General features: G+C 48.7%; 1 protein-coding gene across 1 annotated transcript; it reads right to left on the bottom strand.

Moving 5' to 3' along the window:
• Window positions 1-5,422: 5,422 nt before the first annotated feature.
• ARL4C (ADP ribosylation factor like GTPase 4C) lies at window positions 5,423-8,973 on the bottom strand. The gene has a single exon (XM_001151934.7). It carries the CDS (start codon window positions 8,971-8,973, stop codon window positions 8,395-8,397), a length of 579 nt encoding a protein of 192 aa, XP_001151934.1. The 3' UTR covers window positions 5,423-8,394.
• Window positions 8,974-13,953: the final 4,980 nt, after the last annotated feature.

A 13,953-nucleotide genomic window follows, 5' to 3' on the forward strand; every position in this document is an offset into this window, starting at 1 on the left:
TGCAGGAAATTCTTAACTCTATGACAGCAACTAGATTGCAGGCAGACCACACATCTCCCTTTAGGTTGATAGAGCCCTGGTTTAGAACCCGGAGCTGGGCCCATACCAAGATTCCCATCCATCCCAGGATTTCTAATCAGTTAAGGCATCTCTTGGCAAGAACTCCATGGAGGGGACTAGTGGGCTGATACACCCGAGAAAGGCTCCAGGAGAGAGAGCCAGTGTCAGATAAAAGGGGGATTCTGGGATGGCACAGCATTAGACACTCAGATAATCCCTGGGCTCTTTGACTCCTGTGTTCCTTATGTGCAAGAGCAGACACTGAGGAGCCAGGCCCCCGAAATATCTGCAGGACATTGAGAATCGGGTGGACCCAGGTGGGGTCACCAGTGTTTGGGGTCAGCAGTTTGAGCCATCATGCTGATCATGATGATCAGCTTCTCCAAAACCTGCAAAACTGGCACTGCCTCCAGGAGTCAGGGAAGGGAAGGAAGTGGAGGAGGCTGAGGACATGTGGAGGAGGCTGAGGACATGTGTACAATGAACATCCCTCCCTGCCCCAGGAAATCTCTGTAAGAGTTGGAGAAGGATTTTGAGGGGGGCAGAATTCTTCACATTGCAGGTACCAGGACCACGGAGTAATATCCTTTGGGAACATACATTGCTTCTGGCTGTATCCCAAGGCTGGTGTGGCTTGCAATGGTGGGTTTGGTTAAATTTGTGACTTTCTCTTTGGTAAAATGATGGATGCTTTGCACTGGAGTCAAGCACCTCACTTGATCATTTAGGCCTGACTCACCTACTAGAATATCAGCCCTCTGAGGACAAGCGCCTTTGCCTATATCACAGTCTCCCCAATATTGTGGGTGTCACTATTGTTTGTCCATTCTGTTTTTGGAAGCTTTTTTATACGATAAATACAGCATCCCAGCACACTTCAAATTACATAGCAATGCAAATTTTCATTCATGTAATAATGGATTCAAACACATATTTATGAAATAAACTGTTGCAATGATCATTACTTACCATGATGCCTTTTAAATGTTACAATTGTAGTTTTTTTAGTTGTTATGAGGCATAGGCAGTTGAAATTAACTGCACAGTGAGTTAGCGTTTAAGGAAATGGAAACACCCAGGAGTAGCCATTAGAAGAATGAGAATTCTGCAAACCACAGATAGAGGAGGCTTGTTTCCCCCACAGCCACTTACTGGAAACTTCCACTAAAGATTCAACGCCCAGAATCTCGCAAGGAAAGATGTTTTCCCTTAGAAAGTCCCTTTGGTTTACTCTCCATGAGCTGGAAGTCTTATCAGTGAAAATGAAGAGGGAGCGAGCACCAGGGCTGTTTGGCCTGTCGGTGAAAAACAGACCAGCAGAATTCCCCTACACGCAGGAGGGGGCATCCTGCCATCAGCGGGGAGAAGGGGTCACAGCCGAAGCATCATATGCATCCTTGCCGTGTGTGTGACTTGCCTTGCAGCTTGCATGGTGCTTTTCTGTCTAGTGTTTCATTTTACCTTTAAAACAAAACTGAGAGGTAGGCAGGATGGGGATTCTCAGCCTCATCCTGTAGTTGAGTGGTCTGAGGTTGAGTGGGGTTAGACAGGTGACTCATTCAAGATCACATCCCCAAATGCAGACCCAGTGACACCTGACACTCCTCCCTGTCCATCCTCTGTGGGGTAGCCATCGTCCCCGACACAAACACTCCTGAAAGGAAAACTGAAAACAAAATTGTTCAGGGACAGAATCTGAAGCAAGAGGGGTTGTCTTCTAGACACTGGGAGGTGCTAAGGAGAGAAAGCAAGGTGCAGTGCTGGGATGTCGGCAGAGCCCTGGCAGTGGGGGAAGAGGGAGGGGAAGTTCACCCTTTCTGTCATCAGCATGAGGGTGGTGATGCAGGCTGGCAACACAAACCGTCCATCCTCGTCTTCCTAGATCCAGAGCCCCAGATTTATTATTATTTATTTTTTTAGATGGAATCTAGCTCTGTCGCCTAGGCTGGAGTTCAATGGTGCAATCTTAGCTCACTGCAAATTCCGTCTCCCAGGTTCAAGAGATTCTCATGCTTCAGCCTCCCAAGTAGCTAGGATTACAGGTGACTACCACAATGCCTGGCCAATTTTTTGTATTTTTAGTAGAGACAGGGTTTCACCATGTTGGCCAGGCTGGTCTCAAACTCCGGACCTCAGGTGATCCACCTGCCTTGGCCTCCCAAAGTGCTGGGATTACAGGCGTGAGCCATCGCGCCTGGCCCAGAGCCCAATATTTTTTAAACTGCAGAACCTTCCTGATCAAAGGGCAGCAGGTTAGTTGAGCCTCCAAGAGCCCAGTCCTTGGGTTGAAGGGATCTGGGGCTTAAACTAGTTCCACCCTCGCAGAACATGAGCTAATCTCTTCTGAACCTCGGTTTCCTCATCTGTAAGTGCAAATAAAATTAGTTGATCTCTTGGGGCCTTTGGGAGGAAAAATTATCAAGCACGTGAAGCACTTAGCATGGTATCTAGCATATACTAAGCACTCAGTAAAGGCTGCAGTGGCTATTACCATGATTGTCTAGGACTAACAGGGACTATAAACCGGGCTGTGCCTAATGTTACTATGTTACAGTAATTTTAATTAACAAATGCAAACGAGATGCTTGTCTTCTAAAAGGCTTGCTATAAAAACAACTTTAAAAATTGCTTGTTTTGGTTACTTCTTTCACACCATGCTGCCATGCTCCATGCAGAATGCAGTCACAGTTACATCCTGCATTAGGAGCAGTTCACGCCCAGAGTTGTGTGTAAGGTGGTACCATTCAAAGAAAGCCACGGCATATTCTGAAAATTTAGGTGGAGTAAGTAACACTGATCTTTCATTCTCACTTCTAATCTTGGGGAAGAAACAACAGGCTACTTTCTCAGAAACCCTCACATTGCAAGTTCCTCTCTGAAACTGACGCAGCCCCACGCTTAAGTTCAGAACTGGTGCAAAACAAATGTATAAAATCCTCCAATGTCTTGTGCAAATTCTATTTTAAACGAGTTTCAGCTGAGCCAGGGAGAGCCAGAAGGAGAGGGCTGTTTTAAGGATAAGTGAACATGTACGAGACAGCCGAATGAGGAGAGAAGAGAAATGCCTGCATATCAACTGAGATGGCGGATTTCTTTCTGGCAGGCAAATGCCAAGCTGTGGGCATCAGACCTACAACAGGACACAAAGCAGAAGAGAGGTTATTCAGCTGGGCAGCCAGAGAGCTGCTAAATCAAGGACTATCAAGTACTGCATTTGTTCTCTTCTTACTTTTTTCATGTCAAACCTTTAATCTTCACATAATTTTGTCATTCCTTGCTACGACATGATTGTGACATCAAAACAGTCTAACGGTTAACGCTGGTAACAGGATCGTTCCAAGAACCCAAGCTCTGGAGACGAGCATAAAGGCACAAAACAGTAAGGCCAGGCATCCCTGGTCTACCGAAAAAAACTTACAAACGAAGAATCGAAACCTTGAAGGAAAAGTTCAGATTGTGGGAAATAGGACAGTGGCTTAGGATTAACACCAACCTCCTCGGTTACTAGTGGTCAGAGAGATGGGGCCACTTGCAGTTAATTTTCTAGAAAACATAAAATGATTGATGTTGTCTAAGTATCAGATGTCACTTGGCTCCCCAAGAATGTATTTGTTGAATCAAGGTTAAATTAAGGTTGCCCTATAAAGCAAGGGTTTTGGTCTTTGCTTCTTCTGATTCTCAACATTTTTACTCCTGGGGAGCCACAATAGTTCCTAAGTGGTTTTTCAGCCGCTTTTTAGGTTTCAGAAACAGCATCCGTGCCCTTTTGATGTAATCTATGTCCCAATAATTAGTTCCTGCAGCAATGTAAATGATTAAAGTCAAGCCAGGCTCATTTTTAAAGAAAAACCTCTAAACCCACAAATGTGTTCACCAATGTGTAAGTTTCAACATGCTTGGTTGGAGCAATGATTCATCTCACAATACTGATCTGGAAGAATAACAATATTTTGTCTATTTTCATTTAAATATTTAATAGGAGATAGTAATTTTATTTAATTCCTAAAGTTTATGACCAAAACTAATTGACAGGAATTAAGTCATTCAGCCAATATTTACTGAGCACCTGCTATATGCTCAGTACTATGCTAGGCACCAGCAATTAAAGAAGATCTCCTCCCTGCTTTGAGGGGATCACAGCCTAGTGATATGGGATGTATGAATAGTAATGGATTCAAGAGTCTGGCAACCTAAGTTTGACACCTAATTCAGCCTCTTACACCTTTGGAGGAGAAGACCACCTGGGTTGATCAGACGGTCTCCAGGTGCTTGTTTTCACTCCATTCTGGCCCAAGCCCAGAGTCAGCAGCCTAGGTTTTAGTGGGATGAGGATACCAAGAAGTGTGGCTAAAAGGGAGACTGCAAGGACCTGACTTAAAGACCTGCAGGCGGGTGAGGTTATCACACGTTCCACATGTTGGCAGCCAATAACAACAAATTGAAAGCGATTGAGCACTTACTGTGTGCCAGGCATGGGGATAAGCGCTTCACCTGTATTATCCTGCTTCATCCTCCCAACAATGCTTTGAGGTACCATTATGATCCCATTTTACATATGAGAAACTGAGGCTTAGAGGGAAAGGACTTGAGCAAAATCACAGGGCCCTAGGCACTTGAGCCAGATTTTGGAACTGGCTCTTTTGGGCTCCATGCTTAAGAGACCCCATACCCCACTAGGGTCTTAACCATCACTTAGTAACAATTAAGCCTGTCGCTTAACAGCTGCCACGTGCCTCCATATGCTACCCATTGCACCCATTCAAGGTTCTATTGGTTCTGGCCCAATCGCATTTTTCTCTAGAAAGTGGACCTTTTCTCTGCAGAGTCTACAGAGTGTGAGGGTCTAACTACACCTGCTATTTAAGAGAGCTCAAGCCTTGGACTCAAAAATCATGGACTCAGCCCAGGTACTGAGCAGAGAGACAAAGCCAAGATACTGAGTAGCTTTGTAACTTCCAGCGTTCTTATATTAGTACAAAGCTATTTCCAATTTTATATAATTACCTTTTTGAGGTAATTATCAATTCATGACCTTTTTAGTAAATGAGAGTGCTGAGGAAGGGCTAGACATTGAGGCCATTTTCCTAAAGGATTTGAAATGACGCAGTGGAAGGCACCCAGATGAAGGACAGGCGCAAATGAATGAGCCTCAAATGCATACAGACTCCTGCATTTTAGCACCCAGATCCACCATTCACGGCAGAGCTAGACCCTGACACCAAAAATTGAGATGACTGATATACCGACTAGAACTCCAGACACCATCTTGTGATCCATCCCCCCACTCAGCAGAGGCCTAGAGAATGAATACCAGCAATGTCAAAAAAAACAAAACAAAAAATTCCACAGAAAATCTCCCCAGTCATTTGATTGTATAAATAATTTATTTCTGTTCACAGCATCATATATGCATTATAAAAGGCTATGGAAACAAAAGAGAAGGATGATGAGACAGAGAATTACAGCAGTAGAAAGGAAAACAGAAACCAGGGCACACAGTTCCAACACCAGAACAGAGAATTTGGGAAGATAATTGCTCCGAAACAGAACTGGCCTCCCTGTGTCTATTAGAAAACATTTCCAAAGCTCACGGAGGGAGGCCAGCTTCCCCTATGGGAAACCCATTCACTCGCCAAAGGGCAGAAGGCATCATAAATCACCCATTGATACATTGGTGGGGAGCTCCCTGTCCCCCTGGTGACCACTCCAAGGTGATTTGATCTGTGCTTCCTCTGTTGGGTCAGAGACGAAACGGGCTATTATTAGGTCAAACATTACAGAAATCAACTGAGACTCTTAACTAGTAGTTGATACACCACAGGGCTTTACTTTACTGCACAATTACTAACAGTTGATTGCACCCTTAAGTATTGATTATGCAAAAAACAAAATCATCTTGCATCAGTTTTAAAGCATGACAGGGTTTGAACAGTGATCTCGAACCTAAGTATTGTTATCACGAGAAGGTTACAGTATTTGGCATCTGCAATGTCACAAAATAAATATATTATTCTCTCAATAGTGTGGAACTACCAAAATGTCAAAGTGCTTAAGAAATTGTCGCATGTGAAGAAAATAAAGAAAGATGGATTTTTTTTTTTAATAATTCTATACAGAATCTTCAGATGATGGGACCAGCCCATTTAGAAATCAGTGGATATGCTGTCGATATGTAAACTGAAATCTTGCAGGCTTTTCAACACTGCTTAGCTAGACTTTCTCTACTGAGTTTCTACAAAAAGACCAGCATTGGAGGGGTACCAAATACACCGACAAAAGAGAAAAAGCAGATGGGCTGCTAGGTTTCTGCTTTTAAAAAATTTCATATAAGAATTGGGTTTCAAGCAGGAAGCCAGAACTTCTGCCTCTGGTTCTTAAATTAACATTCGGTGTGTAATGGACAATAGGCAGGGACTCATAATTTGACTAACTCACATGCTCAAGCATGATCGTGTCCAATTTCTACAGGCCTCCTTTGTAAAGAAATGTGTAACAATGGGGGGAAAGTCATAATTCTACCTGAAAACATGGATTGTAAGAGGAAATAAAAAAATCAAACAGTATGTTTTAAGTTTCCCCTTTTGATACTGTGTTTCAGGGTAAATGACAGCTTCTGCAAACCAAGACTCAGTCCTGATTATAAAGGATTTTTAAAATTACATTATTAAAAATATGTATTTATTCTTCTTTCACTTTATCTATTTTCCAAAGCCTCTTTCAAGTAAACTGTGAAGTGCCTGAGTACCAGTGACCATGACGTCACACTTTCTTTTATCTCAAGCACTCATTGTTGTTTGCATTTGCCCAAAGTGCTGGCTGGCTCCGAAGGCCAGTTCCTACAAGAATGAATTCGGAAAGACTTCATCCTTGTGTTTTTCCTTCTCTTTTAATTCCATGCAACGAGGTCAGCTTTTGCAACAAGGTGGGGTTTTATTTTTTTGGTGCATGACATCAAATACTCTAACGAGACATTTTTAATGAAATACTTAAACCAGATAGGCCACAATGAACCAAATTAGAAATCTGAACATGTCGCCACTTGCAGCATAAAGGAATATAAAAGGGCAGAGCAAAGTCTTTTTTCCTAAGGTGAATATTTCTAAGGTAAGTATTCATTTGTAAAAGTTTTTTTTTTTTTTTCCAACATGTCTGAAAACCCATTATCACGCGGTTAGTATTACAAGAGACATCCCTTGGTTAAAAAAAAAAAAAAATACCATCTTGCAATTCAGCACACACCTGCAGCTGGTGTGCTCATCCAAACCAATCAGTAGGCTAAGAGAATTTAAAATTCCATACATATGAGTCTAGGTATTAATGCCGATTACACAGTACAGAGGGAGGTCCCTATAACCACACACACACACACCCCATCCAGCATTTACACCAGAAGCCTTACCCTTTAAACACCTTTAACTATCCTGCAAACAGTAAATGCATCATTGGCCACCACCTCCAATAGTTCGTCTTTTTTTTTATTTTTTATTTTTATTGGTCTCTTTGTGTGATAATGACCTACACATGGACAGGGTCCAAACCATCTGGAAGATGTCTGATTCCAGGCTGAAAAGCAGTTCTCAACAAAACTGGTCTTCTGCAGCCACCACAAAGCACCAGGAAAAGGGCACCTCCGCGGCCATCCCCAGCCAGGCCAGCACAGCGCTCCGTGCCCGCTGAGCCGTCCCAGGCAGTCCTCTGATGACCCAAACCACCACCACCTTTGGGTCCAGAGCAGGACAAATGAAATTTCAACAGGGGCCTGCCCTGTGACCGAAAATTACTCAGCTTCACAGCCCCTGAATGCAAGGAGACGTGGTCCCCCCAGAACCAACATGCCCCCCAAGGTGGGTACGCCCACGGTTCTGGGAAATGCATACCTCAGGTAATTCACAGGTGCGATCCCCCAGTGGGGGCGGGGCAGCCTGAACTTCTGGCCCTGCAGGAGTGGGAAGAAATCGCTTTTGTCTTTCCGACAACTGAGCCTTCCACCTGGGGCTGGGAGGGCGGACAGCAGGACCGGCTCTTCCACTCCCCACCGCGGCCCCCCGACCTGGTCAGTAGCTCTGGCGTTCAGACAAAAGGTCCCCTGAGCTGGGGGTGGGGGGCAGGTCGAGAGCAGGCCGGTAAATCAGACTTCGCAGCTCCTTAAGTCACCAGTCCTGCATTTGGGTGCAGAGATTCCGTTTTAAAAATTCGAAGCATCGCTTTGGTTCGCTCTTTGTTCGCGGGCGCGGGTTCTCGCTCATCCATCCATCCATCCATCCATCCATCCATCCATCCACCCATCCATTCTTTCTTGACGCACTCGCTCGCTCCCCGGTCGCTCCGGGCGCATTACCGCTTCTTCTTCTGCTTGAGGGACTTCCTGCGTTTCAGGATCATCTCATAGAGCTTGTCCATGCCCTCGGTGAGGCCCTCGCCGATGATGGCGCACGCCGGCTGGACGTGATAGGTGGTGGCCGGGATAAGCTCGTGCAGCGCCAGCTGCTTCTCGATCTCGGCCACCGGCAGCGACTTGGGCAGGTCCTGCTTGTTGGCGATGACCAGCAGCGGCGTGCCCTGGTTCTCGGCGAACTTGGTCACCTTGTGCAGCTCCGTCTTGGCCTCCTCCAGCCGGTCCACGTCCACCGAGTCCACCACGTAGATGATGCCGTCCGTGCAGCGGCTGTAGGACTTCCACAGCGGCCGCAGCTTCTCCTGGCCGCCCACGTCCCAGAAGTGGCAGCTGATGCCCTTGGCCGTGCCGTTGCTCAGCTTGATCTTCTCGGTGTTGAAGCCGATGGTGGGCACCGTGTTCACGAACTCGTTGAACTTGAGCCGGTAGAGCACCGTGGTCTTGCCGGCCGAGTCCAAGCCCAACATGACGATATGCAGGGACTGGAAGGCCGAGATGTTAGAGGAGATGTTGCCCATGGCTCCTGGCTGCGGCGCCGGCCGCTGCGGCTGCGGCGGGAGGGCGCCGCCCCCCGAGCAGTCACGGGCCCGACGCGGCCGGGCGCACCTGGGCCCCGCCCGCCGCCGCCCGCACCGGCCCCGGGGCTCGGCGTCCCCGCGGGCGCACGGCTTGGCGCGCTCAGACGCCGCAGTCCCCGCGCCCTCGCCGGCCGGGCTCGCGATCGGCGGGCATCGCGTCTACGCCCGGCTTTGTCTCCCGCGAAGCCGCCTCAGATGTTCGGCGCAGGAGGCTCGCGCCCGGCGCCCTCCCCAGGCCTGGGCTCGCTCTGTGGTTTCCTCGGGCCGCGCCCCCGCGCTCCGGCAGCTGCCCGGGCTCTCCCCTCTCCCGGCGCCCGGCGCTGGCTTCTGGCCTGGGACGGCGCTGCTCCTGCTCCTGCTCCCGCTCCCGGGGCGCGGGCTTCCCCGGGAGTCGCTGTCCGCTCGGCCGCCTCACAGTCCCCGCAGTCCCCGCGCCGCCGCAGCAGCCGCCAGCCTGCAGCGGCCGGAGGGCTCCCGGACCCGCCCCCTCGCGCCCCTCCCCGGACCCGCCCCCTGCCCCGCCCCGGGCCCCGCCCCGCCCGCCGCCGGGGGTCAGGCGCGGTCCTCCCCGCCCAGCCCGCGGTTTTCGCGCGCTTCGCTGCGTCCCCGCCGCCCCCCGGCCCCTCCCGCGCCGCGCCGCGCCGCGCAGACACAATGGGCGCGGAGCCGGCTCTTCCTCCCCAGCGGCTGACGCGTTTGCAAAAATAGCTCTCGGCTCCCGGAACCCCCGCCCGGGTCCTAGCCCGCGCCCTGCCCCGCCGGGCCGCAGGCGTGGGCGACGCAGCCTGCCTGAGGGCGTGGGTCCCGGGGTCCCAGCTCTGTGGGCGCGAGGCGGGGCAGGGCGGCCCCCAGGGTGACTGGGAGAGCGCCGCTCTGGGGAGTGAGGGCGGCGAGGCTGGGGCCTCCAAACCCCAGAAGGGACGGGACGGGGCTGGCCTCGGTGAGCTGCCAGCCTGCGCTCTGGATCCAGCCGGGCGCGTCCCCTCCCACCCTCGCGCCGCGGCTGTCGCCGGCCCCGGCCCCCAGTGACGCCCAGGCTCGCCTCCTGCCTGGGTTCCAGGGGGCTGCACCCGGCCAGCGCCGCCCTCCGGAGCCCAGGCCTGTGCCCAGGGCACCCTGGAGGCCCAGCCTTTCTTGCCCGGTGGCGGCGGTTGGGGCAGGGTCGGACCTAGGCCGCGATGGGGGATTAGAAGACCTACCTGCCCCGAGTAACTCGGACAGCTCACCCTCCCAGACACGCCTGGGCTGCCTCATTTCGTCCGCATCGACTCTGCTGACATCCCAGGGGAAGCGTCAGCATTTCGGGAGAGCACCCCTTGCCCCCCCGACTTTGGGAACTGAGAACCACCTGCCCGCAGGTGAACGACTCCGCAGAAATGGCAACACCAGCCCCGGGGGCTGAAAGAAAATGTGTCTACAGCTTGGAGCTGGTGGCACAGTGGGTTACAAACACTGATATTCCACGGGTTCCACCTCCTGTCACCTCAGTTCAATGGTTTTATTCTGGTTTGTAAACATGTAACAAATGTGTATCCTCTCTGGGTGCGGAGAAAAGTGAGAGTATATTATGGCAAACACACAGATCTGGGGAGAGCTGCTCCGCAGGAGACAGCAGGCCGCAGCATGGGCGACCGCATCTTCCCAGCTCTAGCTTATGAGACAGAAACGATGGAAACGGAGTCAAGGGGGAAGAAAATGAAAATGCTAAGAATTTATGAATAAAAGCTAGAATTTTAGAGAAATACTTTATCACCTTCCGTTCACAAACCACGAAAAGATATATGATATCGTTGGTACCAAAGCATGTGAGAAGACCTCACCTGTAGAAGGAAGGACAAGCCACCACCACCCCTATCCTTGGAATTCCCAAGGCGGCAGCCGGAGCGACCATCCACTCTACTGAGTGGATTTGGGGCTGGAAACGAAGTATCAGGCTGGAAAGGACCCTGCCTATCATTCCGCCCAATGCTGTCCAGTGAGGTAACAAGGCCTAGGCGCCCGTGACGTGACGGCTAAGGCAGAACCTAGAGGCCCACTGCCTGCCCCAGGACCAAGGGTCTGTATGCACAAAACTGGGCACCTGCCTGCCCTCTTCCTCACACCCCACTCTTCCCACACGCTGTTTCCTTCAATGAGGAATAAAGTGAGCCACGCGAAGGATAGAGTTCAACAGAAGATATTGGCTGCACTGTGCCACTTACTTCATTTTAAATAAAAATGGAAATGTATTCACTGACATCACTGAAAAGTTAAGGATAAAGGTCCTCTTCAGGCATGGCTAGACCCAGGAGCTCAAAAGGAGTCTTTAGAGCAGGTGTCTCTCCAGTCCTCCTCCGTGTTCCCCTGTGTTGATTCTTTTTCTTTCTGGCAGCCTTGGACTCACATCCTTGGTTTAGATCCTGGAAAGGAAAAGGTACAACTCTTTCCCAATAACTCTAACCAAAGCCTGGAGCACGCACCCTGGATCAAGGACTGCTGTCCAGGAGGAGGGAACACACCAGTGGATGTGGCCTAGGGGTTGAAATCAGGAAGGGTGGTTCTCCAAGAAGAATCCAGGATCTGTCACCAAAAGAGCAACTCTAGTGAGGCAACAGAAACAACGTATGTTGGCATAATTCATAATGATGATGTTTCCGTTATTGGGAACCCTGGGGAGACAGGATTTTGTGTTTTTGGAGTGATTTTCTTGACTCTCTTTAATGCCTGCCCCACAGATAGCCAGCTTCTCATGAGACTGTTTCTTGTTTCTCTTTCTTGTCTGCCACAGACAGGGCCGAGGCTGAGCCCCAACCCAAGATGAGCCTTTGGTTTAGTAGCCTGGGACCTGGACATTTGGAAAGAGACAGGTCAGACTGGAAGCCTCTCCATCCGGCTTCCACAGATTACCTTTGTGTTACTTCCTTTTCCCCTAGTCAAGACTTGCTTTGAGTTTTAAGGTGGTAGGAAGGAGATGTTTTAGTAAAGTATCCGATGTATCTTTTTGGTGCTATGCTAATTATTACCAAGAGCCTCAGTGGTTTTGACTGCAGCCTCCACATTTTGCACCACCGTGATGGGGTTTAGCAATAAAGGGCTGTCTGCTGTCCAGTAGAAAAAAACAGATTAATAGACATGAATAGACCCTTCCAGAACACAGCCATTAAACAGCAACTCACCATAATTGAATAGCAACCACTCTACCTGCTAATTTCACTCACCAGGTGATAAGTTAATTTTACAGTTGATAATTTAACTTCTAACACATAAAAATATCATTTGGTTAAGTCGACTGGTAACTTTCCTTCAAATGTGGGTTTTTATTGAAAAACACTGGAATTATGAAAAGGAAAGTAATGTTTACCACTCATATCGGACATGTAAGGCCTACTTTGAGCCTATTTCTTCATGGACATACATCATGGCTAAATTCCACTGAGTGGAAAATATTGGCTGCACTGTGGCACTTACTTCATTTTAATTAATCAGAAGGAGACATTTTTTCAAAGAATAGCATGTACTTGTGTCCTGCCTGAGATGAATTCCTCTTCCAGCAGCAGTGACATTTCAGGTCCTCTCCTTTCTATTCTTCATCAAGATGACTGCATCCAGATAAGAACTCAATTATTTCAAGCAAACAGAAGGCAATAACTTGGCAGTAATTTTGAAATTGCATCCTAAAATATTCTCTTTTTTTCCCCTTTAAGGGCTTTGAAATAAAATGTGCCACCAATTAAAATGACTTTTGAGTGAATCCGATGACTAGAGCAATATATCATGGCATTATTATCTTTGCTTGAGTAAGGCTAATAACCTAAAATGCAAAAGGGAGCATCCCATTTATTCTTGAATATGATGAGTAAATAAAGACCAGAACATGGGCACACGTGTACACACACACACACGCGCGCGTGTATGTGTGGGGTTATTTGCATGTTCTCACTGCAGACCTGCTGTGGAACTCTGGGTTCAGGTTCACTGCCCTGGTGCTTAACTGTTATAATACAGGAGTGCCCTCTGCTGAGCTTCTCGGATAATAGATGAAGGGCTCTACAGAGGCACATTGGCCTAGTGCTTAGCAAATGTTCAGTCCATAGTTATGGAATGAATGATGGATAAGTGACCCCCTACTTTTCTTCTCTCTATGGAGATGCAGGAATAGAGCCCTACTGGTTAAACCAAGAAAGTGCCAGGGGCCCATGGGTGCTTTGCTTGGGGCTCAGAGCTCGGAGCCATTGATGCCAGTGTGGGTCTTGTCTGTGAGACCTGTGGGTTATCTGCTGGGAGAGGGGAGCCAGGAACCTGGCAGAGCAGGAAGTTGCTTTACCAGGAGAACTGTTCAAAGAATCACAATTGGTGGAAGAGATCAGAAAAGAGCATCCAGGAAACCCAGCTGATACCAGAGAAGGGAAGAAAACTGATTTTTGCATCTAATTCGCAGGCAGGCATGAGCAGCTGTAAATGGAGAATGGGGCTGGGAGTCAAGAATGAAGGAGGCCAGTTGGCAGACAAAGTGACAAGGCCTGAAGCTCCTGAAGCCAGGTGGTCCAGGATTGAAGCCTTTTATCTGTCAGGAGAGGTTCCTTAAGGAAGAACCAAACCAATACTTCCAGAAGCCCCAGGTCGTGCTAGACAAACCACTCACCATCACTGCAGTGCAACCCCCTCAACTCCAGGAGAAACGCCGGCTCAGGCTACCTAACAGTGGAAGCCACTAAGACACTGGTGCCAAGGGAAGTTTTGTGGATGGGACGGTAGATCTGGGGGGAGATAAATGAAAATCTGTGATGCCTGCAAGCTCCTGCTTCATTCAAGTGGTCCAAAGCCTGAAAATAAAAAAGATCCACTACTCTATTGGCCATTCCAGTTTATAATTCTAAGGAAAAAAAAATCAGGGTGCCTTATTTTTTATTTTGCTAAGCAACAGGGCTGAAACAATTCCGG

The sequence above is a fragment of the Pan troglodytes genome, chromosome 13 (genome assembly GCF_028858775.2).
Source record: "Pan troglodytes isolate AG18354 chromosome 13, NHGRI_mPanTro3-v2.0_pri, whole genome shotgun sequence".
NCBI lineage: Eukaryota > Metazoa > Chordata > Mammalia > Primates > Hominidae > Pan > Pan troglodytes.